We start from the raw sequence: 13027 nt of genomic DNA, 5'->3' as shown, positions 1-13027 counted from the left end.
TTGTGTTCCTATTACTGTTATGGCATATGTGAATTAGGGCTTTTTCATGTTTAGATGAGTAAGATAAACGTTAAAATATATTGGAAGTTGATATGTATCCTAAAACGATTAGTTCTGTTAGTGTTTATTGTTGTTTTTTCTTTCCCCATTTTTTAGGCATGATTTTATGGATATTGGCATTGCTAATCCATCTAGAAGAAGGAAACAAAGGAAAACAAGGAGTCCTAAATGTAGAGAAACAAATACGGTCATGTTGGGTTCTCATCATTGTTTACAATTCATAGCAACCTAATGAGAGGAATAACAAAATAAAACAGCATGAAAAATTGAAAATCGTGTTTGAATTATCCTCCTTTCATTATGCATGAAAGGCCCTAAGCCTGATATTTTCAGTGCGGATAAAGCCCACGGCCCACCCACCCTCCCTTCTCTTCTGGAAGAAAAGCCCGAGCAAGACTTTCTCCATTTCTACAATTTCATTCCACACCAATGAAACTGCATGCTTCTCTGAACTCTCAAGCTCTTAGTTTGTTAACTTGTTTCTCTCCCCTGAAATGAATTTTCTTACAGCCTATCTCTCTCTCTCTCTCTCATTCTTCCAGTGATACTCTGGAGGATCTGTAGAGGTCGTAGGGAGCCCAGAGATGATCAACTGCACATGGTTTCCTGGAGTCTAACCTCAACCATGGCTTCCCCTTCCCACTCCAATGGAGTAGGCTTATGGGCCCTGGATGGAGGTTCCTGCATTTCCCTTCCAAGTTGTCTCCACCCAGCCCATGTTGGTTCCATCTATGATCTACTGCTTTTATGTTCCCCGCAAGTACCAGTAGAAATGGTGGCAACGAGCCCAGGTCGTATATTCTGTTCTGCTTCTGCACTGCCATCCACTCCTCAACTTTCTGTGTGTACCCCCCTTTTCTCCATCTATCCACATCTACCACCATCACTCCCGTGTTGAAGTAGCATGGACTTCTCCCTTTAAATGTTTTCGCCATTTCAGCGCTCGACCAGAACTCATCGGTGAAGTACTTGGTGAAGTTGGCGTGACAGTACTCCGGTGCCGCCACCACCTTGTCACCCAAATCCACACCCCACAGGTTGGATATGTCGTCCACCATTACAAGGTCCGAGTCAAGGTATATAACCCGCCTTACATTGGCCGGAAGTATGTCTGCAAGATAAATTCTGGCATAATTCAGAGGCTGATCCAAAGCTCGTCTAATGGACTTGGAGATCTTCCCTCTAACCCGGTTGGAATCAAAGCGATACACTCTGAAGTTGAGGTAAGGGAAGGTAGCTTGGATTCTTGAAACAATCTCAGGCACGTGCTGAGCAGAAAGGAAGTGGAAGGACAAGTTCTCCGGGCAAGTGGAGTGCTGCAAAATGGACAACACAGCAGCCATGGTACCGCGAAGATAATTGGCATCGAGGGTCATGGAGACATGAATGCCGTCAGCGTCCCGGGTCCCACAGGCGTCCCCATTTCGGAAAGCAGGAGCTTCCCGGAAAATGGGGACGTCCGGGGAGGGCCTACGGACTACGGCACCAAGACGAATGGCATGGACGGAGGATGAGGTAGAGAAGGGGTGAAGGAAGAAGAGAGACAGGAGGCCGAGGAGTGGGAGCATAGAGGAGCTCCAGAAGGCCATCCTGCCGAGGAATAGGTCGGAGTCAGGAAGGCTTACAAGAGAAAGGGGAGGGCTGCCATTGCTTAGGGTAGGTTAAGAGAAGGTGGAGGGATGAGGGGATGTTGGATATAGGTTGATGAAGATTGATGGTGGAAGGAGACGGGTTGGTCTGGATTGTGAGGAAGAGATACAACAGCGCTCCATCTTTGACTTAATTGGAAACTTCCTTCTTTCAAGTTCCAAATATCAATACATCCTTTCCTTCATATTTGGAATTTTTGAATGGAATCCTTGATCTTGTAGCTTTGGTTTTTTAATCTTCATTGATTTTAGGGGCATTGGTGAAGTTGATGGCTTCAATCAATTTTTGCATGCCCCATGCATACACGTGTTCATGGCATGCCTAGCTACCTTAATTTCCCCTCCATGCTTATAAAATCATTCTCATCGCTTACTCTTATCTTATCCTCAACAAGGTGGTTTCAAACTTCAAGTATGTCTTTCAAACTCATTTATATCACTATCACTAAAGTATTTGTTTTTCCACAAAATCCTCCAAAATCCATTAATGAAATACGATGAAATCAAAGGATGAATAATTTTCATAAGATTAATTTCATTTAAACCCCTGAGGTTTAGTATAAATATATTTGACTACCATTAGTTTCAAATTTCATCTATTAGAATACTATACATTTATTTTGCTTATAAAATTTAATTTTAGAAATATTTTAAGTAGGTGTGTATAACAATTCTCTATAGGGGTGTTACTTGACAAAATTTGAAATCGACGATAGTTTAGTGTGTTTACATTATACTTCAACATGTATCAACGAAATTAACCCTTGATTAAATGTTATTGAAAACGCAAATGCAAAAAGAATGAATTTTTTTTGAATAAAAATACCCTTTAACAACTTTTTAATTCTTATCTCCTATCAAGAACTTTTTGATAAAGAACTTAGGTAAAAATGTTAAGAATAAGGTTATATTTGTAATTTTCACTACATGGAAATTATTTTTTCAAATAAGAATTTTATCTTATCCATTTTGACCAAATATTTCAATAATATAACATGTTAAATGGGGTGCAGCCCATGAGCCTCAGCTTGTAATCCCAGAGGCCAGCCCATCTCCCGTCAGCCTATTAGGCTATTACACACAAAAACCCTGGCCTCAGAGGTGGCCCAGGACCAAATTTGAGTAGGGTCAGGCTGAGACTTCACTCATGGGGGAAATATTTAATTGCCTAAAAAATTATAGCAGAGATTTGGTATCTGATTTGCATGAGAACTCCCCCTGGGTTTTGAAAAGGGAAGGCTACCAATTACTCTACTCATGCTTGTCTATTATAAGCAACCAAAGAGGAAACCTTGGTGTTCAAAAGTGTTTGAAGGAGAATGAATATGGAATTTATGTTGAAAATTTAGAGTAGAGGCTTATAAAATATTTAATGCGAAAACTTTGAGAGGCAGCATTGATGAGAATAAAATCCATATACATGCATTATTCACTCATGTTAAGCACATACTTTACTCATAACATATCAACACTATAATCATTATGTTAAATTTGTATTAGGATACACTCCTTTTACTGATATCATTATCCACCTATGCAGACATTGTAAACAATTCTGTAATTGCCCAGTAATAGATTCTTGTCTGCCAAGACAGCATAATGAAAATCAGTGGGTGGGTTCCATCGGAGGGTGTTTGGCAGCAAAACAAAGTAACAGTTTCTAGGAGCCAAGAGAGGGAAAAAGAAAAAAGGAAAAATGGATTTTCTTGGAAGCCAAGCAGAGGAGGGGGAGCACGAGAGAATCCAGCTTCCGAGAAAAATATGGTTTTCAAAGTTCAAAGTTGAAACCCACCTCCCCAGAGGGTAGAGTAATCATTTGTGGTTAGGCATTAGATTCTTGTTTGTTGCATTTAAGCACTAGTAGTGGAAAAACAAGGCATGCATAAGAGTTCCAAGAAGTGGGCAATACAATACCTCTCTTTTGGTCCCTTCAAAAAGCCTAATCACCCTTTCCTCTGCTGGCTCATTGGAATAGTTAAAGCAGTGAGAGAGAGAGGGAGAGCTTTTTCATTATTTTGAGTGAGATTTTGTGTTCTGCAAATATAAAAGAAAGGTGGGGTGGGAGGTGGGGGGTGGTGGACTGTGGAGGGTGGTGAATGGGGCTTGAATCAGGATATAGAAAGCTGGTTAATAAATTAAATACAACTTTTGAAGAGGACAGAGAGTTTGGAGCAGAGGGAACATGATGGCCTCCATGTTTACATATCCATGCCTGACCCCTCCTGACATTATCAAGGGGCTTCAAAAAGAGCCATGGATGAATCTCTTGAAACTCTCTCTTTTTCCTGACCCCACTCACTGCCATTTACCCCCTCACCCCACAATTTCACTTCCATATATACTTGTTTCCTAACAAGTTGGCCCATTTTACTAGCTTTGAACCAGAAACATGACACCATCTTTATGTCAGCACTACCACTCTCTCTCTCTCTCTAACCCTCCTAAATCATTTTCACCCAATACCTGTCTCCTAAATGTTCTTCTGGACGTACATAACTTTTCATTGAGTATACTGTATTATGTTTGGAAAAAGTAAACCATGGAGCTGCTAGGCCCTTGATCAAAGATTGTTAGCTACTCATTCTTAATCATTTGATCTCATAGGGTAATTGGTAGTTGCTGTTGCTGCAAGTCCTGTTCTTCAACCTCAACTCAATCTGTTTGTCATTTAATTATTGGTCTCTGATTGAGGGGTTAACTGGTTATATATGTTAATTAATAAAATGGGAAAATCCCGTCAAATGAGAAAAATATGAGAATGCCATTAATTCTTAATTTAATGCTGCCCATAAGCTGTATGTGTTGGATTTGGGGGTGGGTCATGGGTCATGGGTAATGGGTATGGGCAATGGGCGTAGAGTTAGAAAAGGAAGAAGAAAATCATTGTGGAGAAAGTAAGCTAGAGAGACCAGAGACTTGCAAGTAACGTGAAAGGAAGGAGCGAATGAGACAGTTGGTTGTGTAGAGAGAGAGAGAGAGAGAGAGAGAGAGAGAGAGAGAGTCACACAGTAGAATGATGCTTGCGTGGATCAATGGAGAGATTCGGATTGGATTAGAAGCACAGAAAGAGAGAGAGAGAGAGAGAGAGACTTGGTAAGCACGAGGAATGATGTGGCGTGTGTGGTTCATCCCATCGAGAGATTTTTGGTGTGGCCGTGGCAGGGGGTGTAGATGAGAGAGAATATTTGGTATGTGTTTGTGTGTATGTGGGGGCATCCTGAGATTATGGCCACTTAAAACCTCCTAACATGTCTTGTTTGCTTCAAATTCTTTCAAGAAAGCTCAGGCACCTTGGAGTTATCATTCTTGTGGGGTCACCCTCCAAACCCCTGCTTTCATTTCTTAAACCCCTTAACCTCACCCTATCCTTCTAGGAATCCCCTCCCCTGTCATAGCTTATAACCTCCCTGTTTTTATTAATCATATCCATTAGAGAAGAAGTATCAAGAATATGGATCAGTCCTGATAAGAATAGTGGCAGAGATGTACATGCATGATGTACCAAATAGAAGAATATAGGAGGAGATCACCACCCACCCACATCCTACAGTGGTGGGCTCCAGCCATTGTGCGCATGGTACAGTAGCACTCACGGACGCCTGCCTCCCTGCTTCCTCCCTTGCTTCTATGCCTTGGCCTCATAGTGCTCCAACAAAAAAAAAAAAAAGTATAGAAAAAAAAACCCATATTTGGCACATGTGTGGAATGCCAAAATGCGCGCGTGCAAGCATGTATGGCGGCTTAAAGTTGCATAGAAGTATAGGGTGCAAGAAATAGGAAAATGTTGTGCAGGGAAGGACCATGTGGGGACTGGATGTCTATATAAATGAAATAAGGAATCGACCCACAATGGACCTGGTGTGCCAAGGAGGTAGGACACCAAAGATGAAGTGGTGTCAAGGTAGGGCCTCCACAGGGAAGTTGTCGGGGAGGCACAACCCCAACCCCATCACTGGGACCAATCATGGGGTTTAGGGCTGCATGATGATGATTCGGGTGGTAGATGAGAATGTGGTTCTCAAAATAATTTGGGCTATTGGGGGTATTAATAAGAGGGGAAGAATTTAGGTAACACCTTTTGATGTAAAAGGTGGGGAATGGGATTTTGTTGAGGCTTTTTAAGTAAGGTTTGATTATAATAAATATCTGTTTTTAAGGGGGGGTTTGTGGTTGACCAAATTTGATGGATTGAGATTGGGTTTGGATGCCATGTGGGTATTTGTGGTGTGGTGTGTCGTGGTTGTGATAGTGTTCGAGTTTGGTGGGTGCGCGTGCAGGCACAAGATGTGGGATGTGGTCATAATGGGTGCTGCCAGCCACCTTCTGATTATTCATGACGCTTACATTCTGAATCATTCTCCTGCTCCTACCCCTATTAAACTCCCTCATTTTCATTCTTAAACTCCAAAACTATTTCCCATCATTGCCTCTCCCCCTCCCCCTTCTCCTTTTAACCCTCTCTTCCCCCTTCTACCAATCCCCCTCTCCCCCATGCATCCTTTTTTAGTCTCAAATTTATCAGACAATGAGGGTTATAGCAAATAATCACCCTCATTCACCTACTAAATTATGTGCTTAGACCCATCTTTTACCACCTTCTTAGCATTGGGTCAATCAAAAAAGAAAGAAAGAAGAAAGAAAACCCATCCAATTATGACCTCAAAAATTGACATTATGCTTTCCCCTTGGACTGAAAAAGAAGCAAAACCCTAGAAAGAATTGAGTTTGTCCCTTTGGAATTTAAGCTTGGAGTGCAAACTTAAGTTCTAGGTACTTTAGAAGAGCAAGTGTCTGAACTTTATTTGAAGATTGTGTTGGTGAAAAAACTTGACACAATCATACACTTTGGAATCATCATATATTGTTTGACCAATTTTGAGAACTGTTTTGAATTAAACTCTGTCTCTTAACTCCTCACTAATTATTTCCCCAAAAATGTTTCTACACTCTCCACTCTCCACTCTCCACTGCGTTTGAGAAATAGAAAGGGAAATGATGGAAATGCCCACATATTTTTGAATTTGGGGGGAGGATAAAAATGATGTGAGCGAGCAGCTTTAATTTCACGTACGGACCTCCCCCTAATTCAAGGATATTCTCATTATTTAGCAGCCACGCCTGATTCCTTTTGTTTCTGTTTTCCTTGTTTTTGAAAACACACACTGTTTTCCACAATTACTTTATTCTCTCTTATATGCGAAAATACAATGATGTCCCCATCAAGAAGCTGTGTTCACCCTTTACAACACACACCCCCATGAGCCCATGATTTGAGAAACAGAGCAGAACAGAGCAAAAACAGAGCATATAGAGAAAACAGAGAAAGGGCTTGCTCATTTATCAATAAGATCTCATCCCATTCTATTGGGCTCTGTTTTCCCCCTTTTTTAAGATCATGTGTCTCTACTTGACAACACCCTAGAACCCGAACTCTAATAATTATTGTCATGCGTAGAAAACATCTCAATCTTCATAATAATTATTATGGGTTTTTGTTTTTGTTTTTGTTTCTAATGCTTTGTAAGAGTTCTCAACTATCTAGGGTTGACAATTTTTTAGTGACTAGATGTCGACTAACAAAAGAAGAAAGAAGTAAGAACTAAGAAGTAAGAACTAAGAACCCCCTTTGAATTTTATCCACCTTTTTTGACTAAAATTTCTCTCTTTTTCAAATGGGAACAACTCTCAACTTTTTCATATCTCCAATACTTGAACTGGATTTTGACTAGTTGATTAGCTCATCTAAGTATTTTTCATCCATACCGACTGGGAAGAACCTGAAATTTGTAATTTTGATTCTGAATGTAAAAAATGTAAGAATTATTGTTCATGAATTTGGGAAAAAAGTGGAAATTTGAGAGGAATTGCGCGTGGGCATGAATTGGGTTGTGATGTTTGTGTCGGTCTGAGGAGAGATTGCCCAAGAAAAAAGAAAAAGAAAATGAAGGAATATGGAAAAAATAGAAGAAGGCTATCATCTTCTTCTTCATTATGCCTGCAATCATTATTCTTGGTTGCCTCACCCGCATGCCCCTTCTCTCCTCTCTCTTTCTCTCACTCTCACTTCCACTCTCTCTCTCCTCCTATAAATCTCATGCACTTCCCACTTCTCTCTCTCACCTGTAGTCCCCATACCATCCCTATCTATATCGTATATCATCTCCTTCTCACTTTTCACCTATCACCACCCACTACTGCTCTGTTCTCATCTTTGTCTTGTATTCATTAATTATCTTTGAAATGGCTGTCTCTGGTTTCGAAGGCTTCGAGAAGCGCCTGGAGCTCCACTTCTCTGGTGATGATCCTGTGGTCGGAATGGGTCTCCGGCACCTGGATTTCGAGTCGCTGGAGCAGGTGCTGCATGCTGTGCAATGCACTGTGGTGTCGGCGGTGGGAAACCACTACTTCGACGCGTATGTGTTGTCGGAATCGAGTCTGTTTGTCTACCCCACCAAGATTATCATCAAGACATGTGGTACCACCCAGCTGTTGAAATCAATCCCTCCATTGCTCCACCATGGACGCCACTTGGGTCTGGCTATGTGCGGGTGTAGGTACACCAGAGGCAGCTTTATCTTCCCCAAAGCGCAGCCCTTCCCCCATACTAGCTTTAGAGATGAAGTTATCTACTTGGAACAGAGCTTGCCCAGTACTCTCTGCTACAGAAAAGCTTCTGTTATGCCCTCCAAGATGTCTTCTCATTCATGGCATGTCTTCTCGGCAAGCGACGAGCCTCACATGGTGCTCCAGCATATGCCCGATGTGTTGTACACGCTAGAGGTCTGCATGACCGACCTCGACCGCGTCCTCGCTCGAAAATTCTTCCTCCGTCCCGGAGCTGGGAAGGCCGGCGACGTGGCCGGAAAGGAGATGACGGAGCTCACGGGCATCGGCGACATCAATCCCGGCGCTCTCATCTGCGACTTCGCGTTCGACCCATGTGGGTACTCCATGAATGGGATCGACGGCGACCGTTACTCCACAATCCACGTAACCCCGGAGGACGGCTATAGCTACGCCAGCTTCGAGTGCGTGGGCTCAATCTACGACGACCAAAACGACGTCGTCCAGGTGCTGAAGAAGGTGGTGCAAGTGTTCCGGCCGGCAACCATGTCCGTTTCCACCACCTGCACCAGCCACGAAGTGTGGACACGCGTGGCCACCGCTCTTGAGCCGATGGGATTGAAATGCCGGAGCTGCGCGGTGGACGAGTTCCCGGCTGCCGGAAGCATGGTGTTTCAAACGTTCACGACTCGCCGGAAGGAGAAGAGGTTGGTGGAAGTAGACATGTGAAAACGGAGAAAGTGAGAGAGGAAACGGAGAAAGTAGGAGTTAGAATTTAGTAGAAAGAAATTCTTAGGGGGGTGATGATGAGGGGTGATGGAAGGGTTTATGTGATTAATTGGATTATAGATGATGGATTTGTGGGGTTGACTTTGTGTAGAGAAAGATCAAAAAAAGAAAAAAAAGAAAAAAAAAAAGAAAAAAAAAGGAAAGAAAAGTGGGTGAATATAGAGATGAGGATGATGGTGATGTGCAAAGTGTGAATGATAATGCACCCCACTTTGCTTTGTCACGCCTAAGATTTTGAGGTTTTGTGTAGTGGGGGGGGAAAAGTGCTCTGCTTCTTCTTCTTCTTCTTCTTCTTCTTGGAGGTTTATATTAACTCACTTTTGTCTTTCTCTTCTTTCATCTCTCTGTTTCTTTGTCTTCTTTTCCATTTGGTGGGTTCCTTTGTTTTTTCTCTTTTAGCTTTAGAATTACTATATTTCCCAAAATTGCTTCTCCAAACAGGTTTTTGGACAACATCTGGTACATACATCTCTTCTCTTCATGTTGTAGAAATTTCATATGTGAAGCTATAATTATTATTATTATTATTATTTCTGTTGGGGAAGCAATTTCACAAATATTTTGATATATTCATGTAATGGGTTTTGGGGATGGTGGCTTTGAATACAAAATTTACACTTGGAATTTCATTTATACATGTTTTTATTATACATTATCTTGTGTCTGATCATGATGGTTAGCAGAAGTTTAGGGGAAGGCAGCCACCAGAAATGACTAATTTTAATTTGATGTGTGTGAAAAAGATTGAAGGGTGTGTTTGTGTGTGTCCGGATATGCATGGATTCCGTATCTGCACTTTTAAGATATCAAGTGGGGATTTGGGTAAAGCGCAATCCCACCTGCTTGATGCTTCTCACCATGCATGGTCACTGAGCTTCACTAGCTTCCTCATTCCTGCCCTTCCACCATCTACTTGGATTCCCTTTCTCTATCTTTCTCTTTCTTTCTCTTTCCTTCTCGGTATCATATCTTTCAAAAGTGGGCTTCTCCAAAATTAATTATTAATTAATATTCATGATTTTAGAGAACAACTATATGTGGGTTGGGTGGTGGGTTTTCCAAGTTTTTTAGAGTGGGCCTACCAATATCTGGTTTTGGATCCATTCTGAAAACATGGGCCGTTGTTGGCTAATATTGACAAACTTTTGGACATACTAGGATTTCCACTTATTTCCATGGCTTTTTGGTGGCCAAAAAGGTGCTTGTGTTTCCTACTCACTTCCTGCACTCTCAATTCTTGGTTGTTTCACGCTCCTCTCCATATCTTCCCCTTGGAATTTGGTGGTGTTATCCCTCTTGAATCGGGTTTTCACCATCTTATCTAAGAAAGCATTCAACATCTGTTATCCCAATTGATATCCAACGAGGATAGGTTAAATCTTTTATAGCATTCAACATCATACTCAATAGGTCTATTCTAAGCACCATCATTTAATTAATTCATTTTAGGGCTTAAGAGCACCTCATTGCATCCCAACATTACCAAATGGAAATTAACACGAACGACCTTCTAGTTTTGCAAATAACGGCTTAGCACGTCTCTTCATCATCCTAACTATATATTAAATTCATACAAGTAACCCATCATCGGGCTTAAGAACATCATTGTTGCACTCCAACATTACTAAATGGAAATTAACATGGACGCACTTCTAGTTTTGCAACCCTTGTTTCAGTTCATAGGGGCTTCGCTTGTCTTTTCATTTTAGCCTAACCATATTTTTGGAAAGCAATTAACTAAAATAACCTCTCAAATGTGGCCAAATTTCTATTCAAATTATCTCCCAATATCATCACCAAATTACCACCAAGTGCACCACAAGAGGAAATCCTTTACACAATTATAGCAGCCCAAGTAAGGTTTGGGCCCGGAGGCCAATATTTGGGTTGGGTTGAAACAATGGGCCACAATTTAGCCAGACCCACAAAATGAGTTGCAGTCCTAGCCCACCCAATAGTTGAGGCATAGCCTGGGCCCATTCTGCTTTCCAGACCAGCACCCCATCTGCTTCTAAATCCTTAGGTAGGTGTCATAAGCAAGGTATATGATAATATATACTATTATAATCTATGGTAATGTAACATTCATTAGTTGCTTGAATTGGCCTTTTTGTAATGAAATCCAATGACCCATACCAAACATATGCTTTAGAATCAAATCCCTTTTTTTGGATTACTTGTCAATTGAAATCTAAGATTTTCACCCATAAGTTATGCTTTTAGTAAGCTTATGCTTTATTATTCTCTCTATTATCCATCTTCACCTTTATTTTCTTGATTTCATCCCTTCTACACTCCCCTTTTCTTTTCTTTTCCAAACATGTATAAAGCAAAAATAAAAAGAAAAAAAGTAAAAGACTCAGAAGAAATTTGAAAAGTAAAGGAAAAAAACTTTTCATATACTCCAAGTAAAATGTAGAAAGAATTGAAAATATCATCATTTTTTGAATTTTTGTGGAAGTGCTTATTATATATTCAATGAGATAAAAAAGAAAAAAACCAAAAAAAAAAAAAAGGGAAAGAAAGCTAAAAATGTGAGAATCTTGGTGGGGCTGAAACCCTAGAAGGTGATATGAAAGAGATGGGTTTGGTCCCTAATGCTGTTGAAGTTTGTTACCCAATCCAAAGCTTTTTCCAAAAGCTGTTTTGGAGGCTTTTGCTTCCATCACCAAACCCCAATGAGAGAGACTTTTCCACCTACTGTGTGTCTATCTTAATATTCTCATACCCTACAGAAACTTCCAAAACTGCATTTGGGACAAGCTCTAAGATACAAACCAACCATACCTGATATGTGGGGGATCACCTTCTTCAACTTCTAGGACAAGTGGGCTTTTTTTCTTTTTTCTGATTCTTTTTTTTTTCTTTTTTCATATTGACTTTTAATTTCATAAGATATTCATTTTTTGGTCCACAAATACATGATCCATTATCTTATTAATTAATTTTTATTATAATGTTAAATGGCCAGGATTTGACTTGGGAGAAATCAAAAATCAAAAATTAATTTTTAAGTTTAATAAAAAAATTATATTTATTTAATTAATTTTATTCAAAAAAATCTATAACTTAAACAATATTAGCCTCAAGTCCAAAATAAAAGGTTACCACGAAATTAAAATTCGACATGGCTCCGAGAGGTTTCAATCACTCTATACAACCACGAAATTTGTGGTTGTCAAATCATGAACTCAAGGTTTATCTTCATTCATTGTAAATGTTCAACTTTTTGCACCAATCCATCAATAGTATTCTCTCAAGGCATTATTTCCATTATATATGTATGGATGTAATGAAATCTCACAACTTTAAAACACCTCCACATAATTAATAGGAGTCTACACTTATATAATGTTGAAAACTTTTTCTCTTATTCAATATGGGACATCACAAACACCTCTTTTACAAACACAACATTGTCCTACAAATAGATACCTCTCATGAGGCAAAACAAACTTTTATACCAGGTTGGGAATTGATTTTGATATGATTTATAATGACCGTCACTTAATCGTGATATTGTCTGATCTGAGCTTAAAGAATCTTTACGATTTTAAAATGTGTTTATAAAATTTAAAAAAAAATTCATGCTTATATAATATAAAAAACTTTATCTACTATCCAATATGAAATATTACAACGTTTATTTATATATCGATTTTATTTATTTGTATTTTCCTGATTCGGATCGTTATCTAATAATGTAAATTTCACTATATACATTTAATGGTTTAGATGATAAATTGATTAATATTTGATCCGATAAGTTAATATTTTCTTATTAGATATGAGGGGTTGAAGAAAATGGAAGCTTAGTCTAAATTTGTTTTCAATTTATGGGTAAATTAAATTACGGGGGAAGGTCTTAAATTATAAGAGTGAAAAAGGAGAAGGGACAAATTGTGTTACACACGAGCGACGACCAGAGTCTGGCTCTGTGGATCGTGGAAAATATACACTTGTCA

At 39.8% G+C, this 13027-nt stretch overlaps 2 protein-coding genes across 2 annotated transcripts; one reads left to right on the top strand and one right to left on the bottom strand.

Moving 5' to 3' along the window:
• Positions 1 to 428: 428 nt before the first annotated feature.
• On the bottom strand, positions 429 to 1697 carry LOC117914980 (probable galacturonosyltransferase-like 4). The gene has a single exon (XM_034830519.1). It carries the CDS (start codon positions 1647 to 1649, stop codon positions 591 to 593), a length of 1059 nt encoding a protein of 352 aa, XP_034686410.1. The 5' UTR covers positions 1650 to 1697; the 3' UTR covers positions 429 to 590.
• A 6037-nt stretch (positions 1698 to 7734) lies between these two features.
• LOC117914168 (S-adenosylmethionine decarboxylase proenzyme 4) lies at positions 7735 to 9594 on the top strand. The gene has a single exon (XM_034829393.1). The coding sequence runs from the start codon at positions 7950 to 7952 to the stop codon at positions 9000 to 9002; it is 1053 nt and encodes a 350-aa protein (XP_034685284.1). The 5' UTR covers positions 7735 to 7949; the 3' UTR covers positions 9003 to 9594.
• Positions 9595 to 13027: the final 3433 nt, after the last annotated feature.

Source organism: Vitis riparia, chromosome 5, assembly GCF_004353265.1.
Source record: "Vitis riparia cultivar Riparia Gloire de Montpellier isolate 1030 chromosome 5, EGFV_Vit.rip_1.0, whole genome shotgun sequence".
Taxonomy (NCBI): domain Eukaryota; kingdom Viridiplantae; phylum Streptophyta; class Magnoliopsida; order Vitales; family Vitaceae; genus Vitis; species Vitis riparia.
The sequence above is the reverse complement of the archived record's forward strand: the minus strand, read 5'-3'. Positions and strand labels throughout refer to the sequence as shown.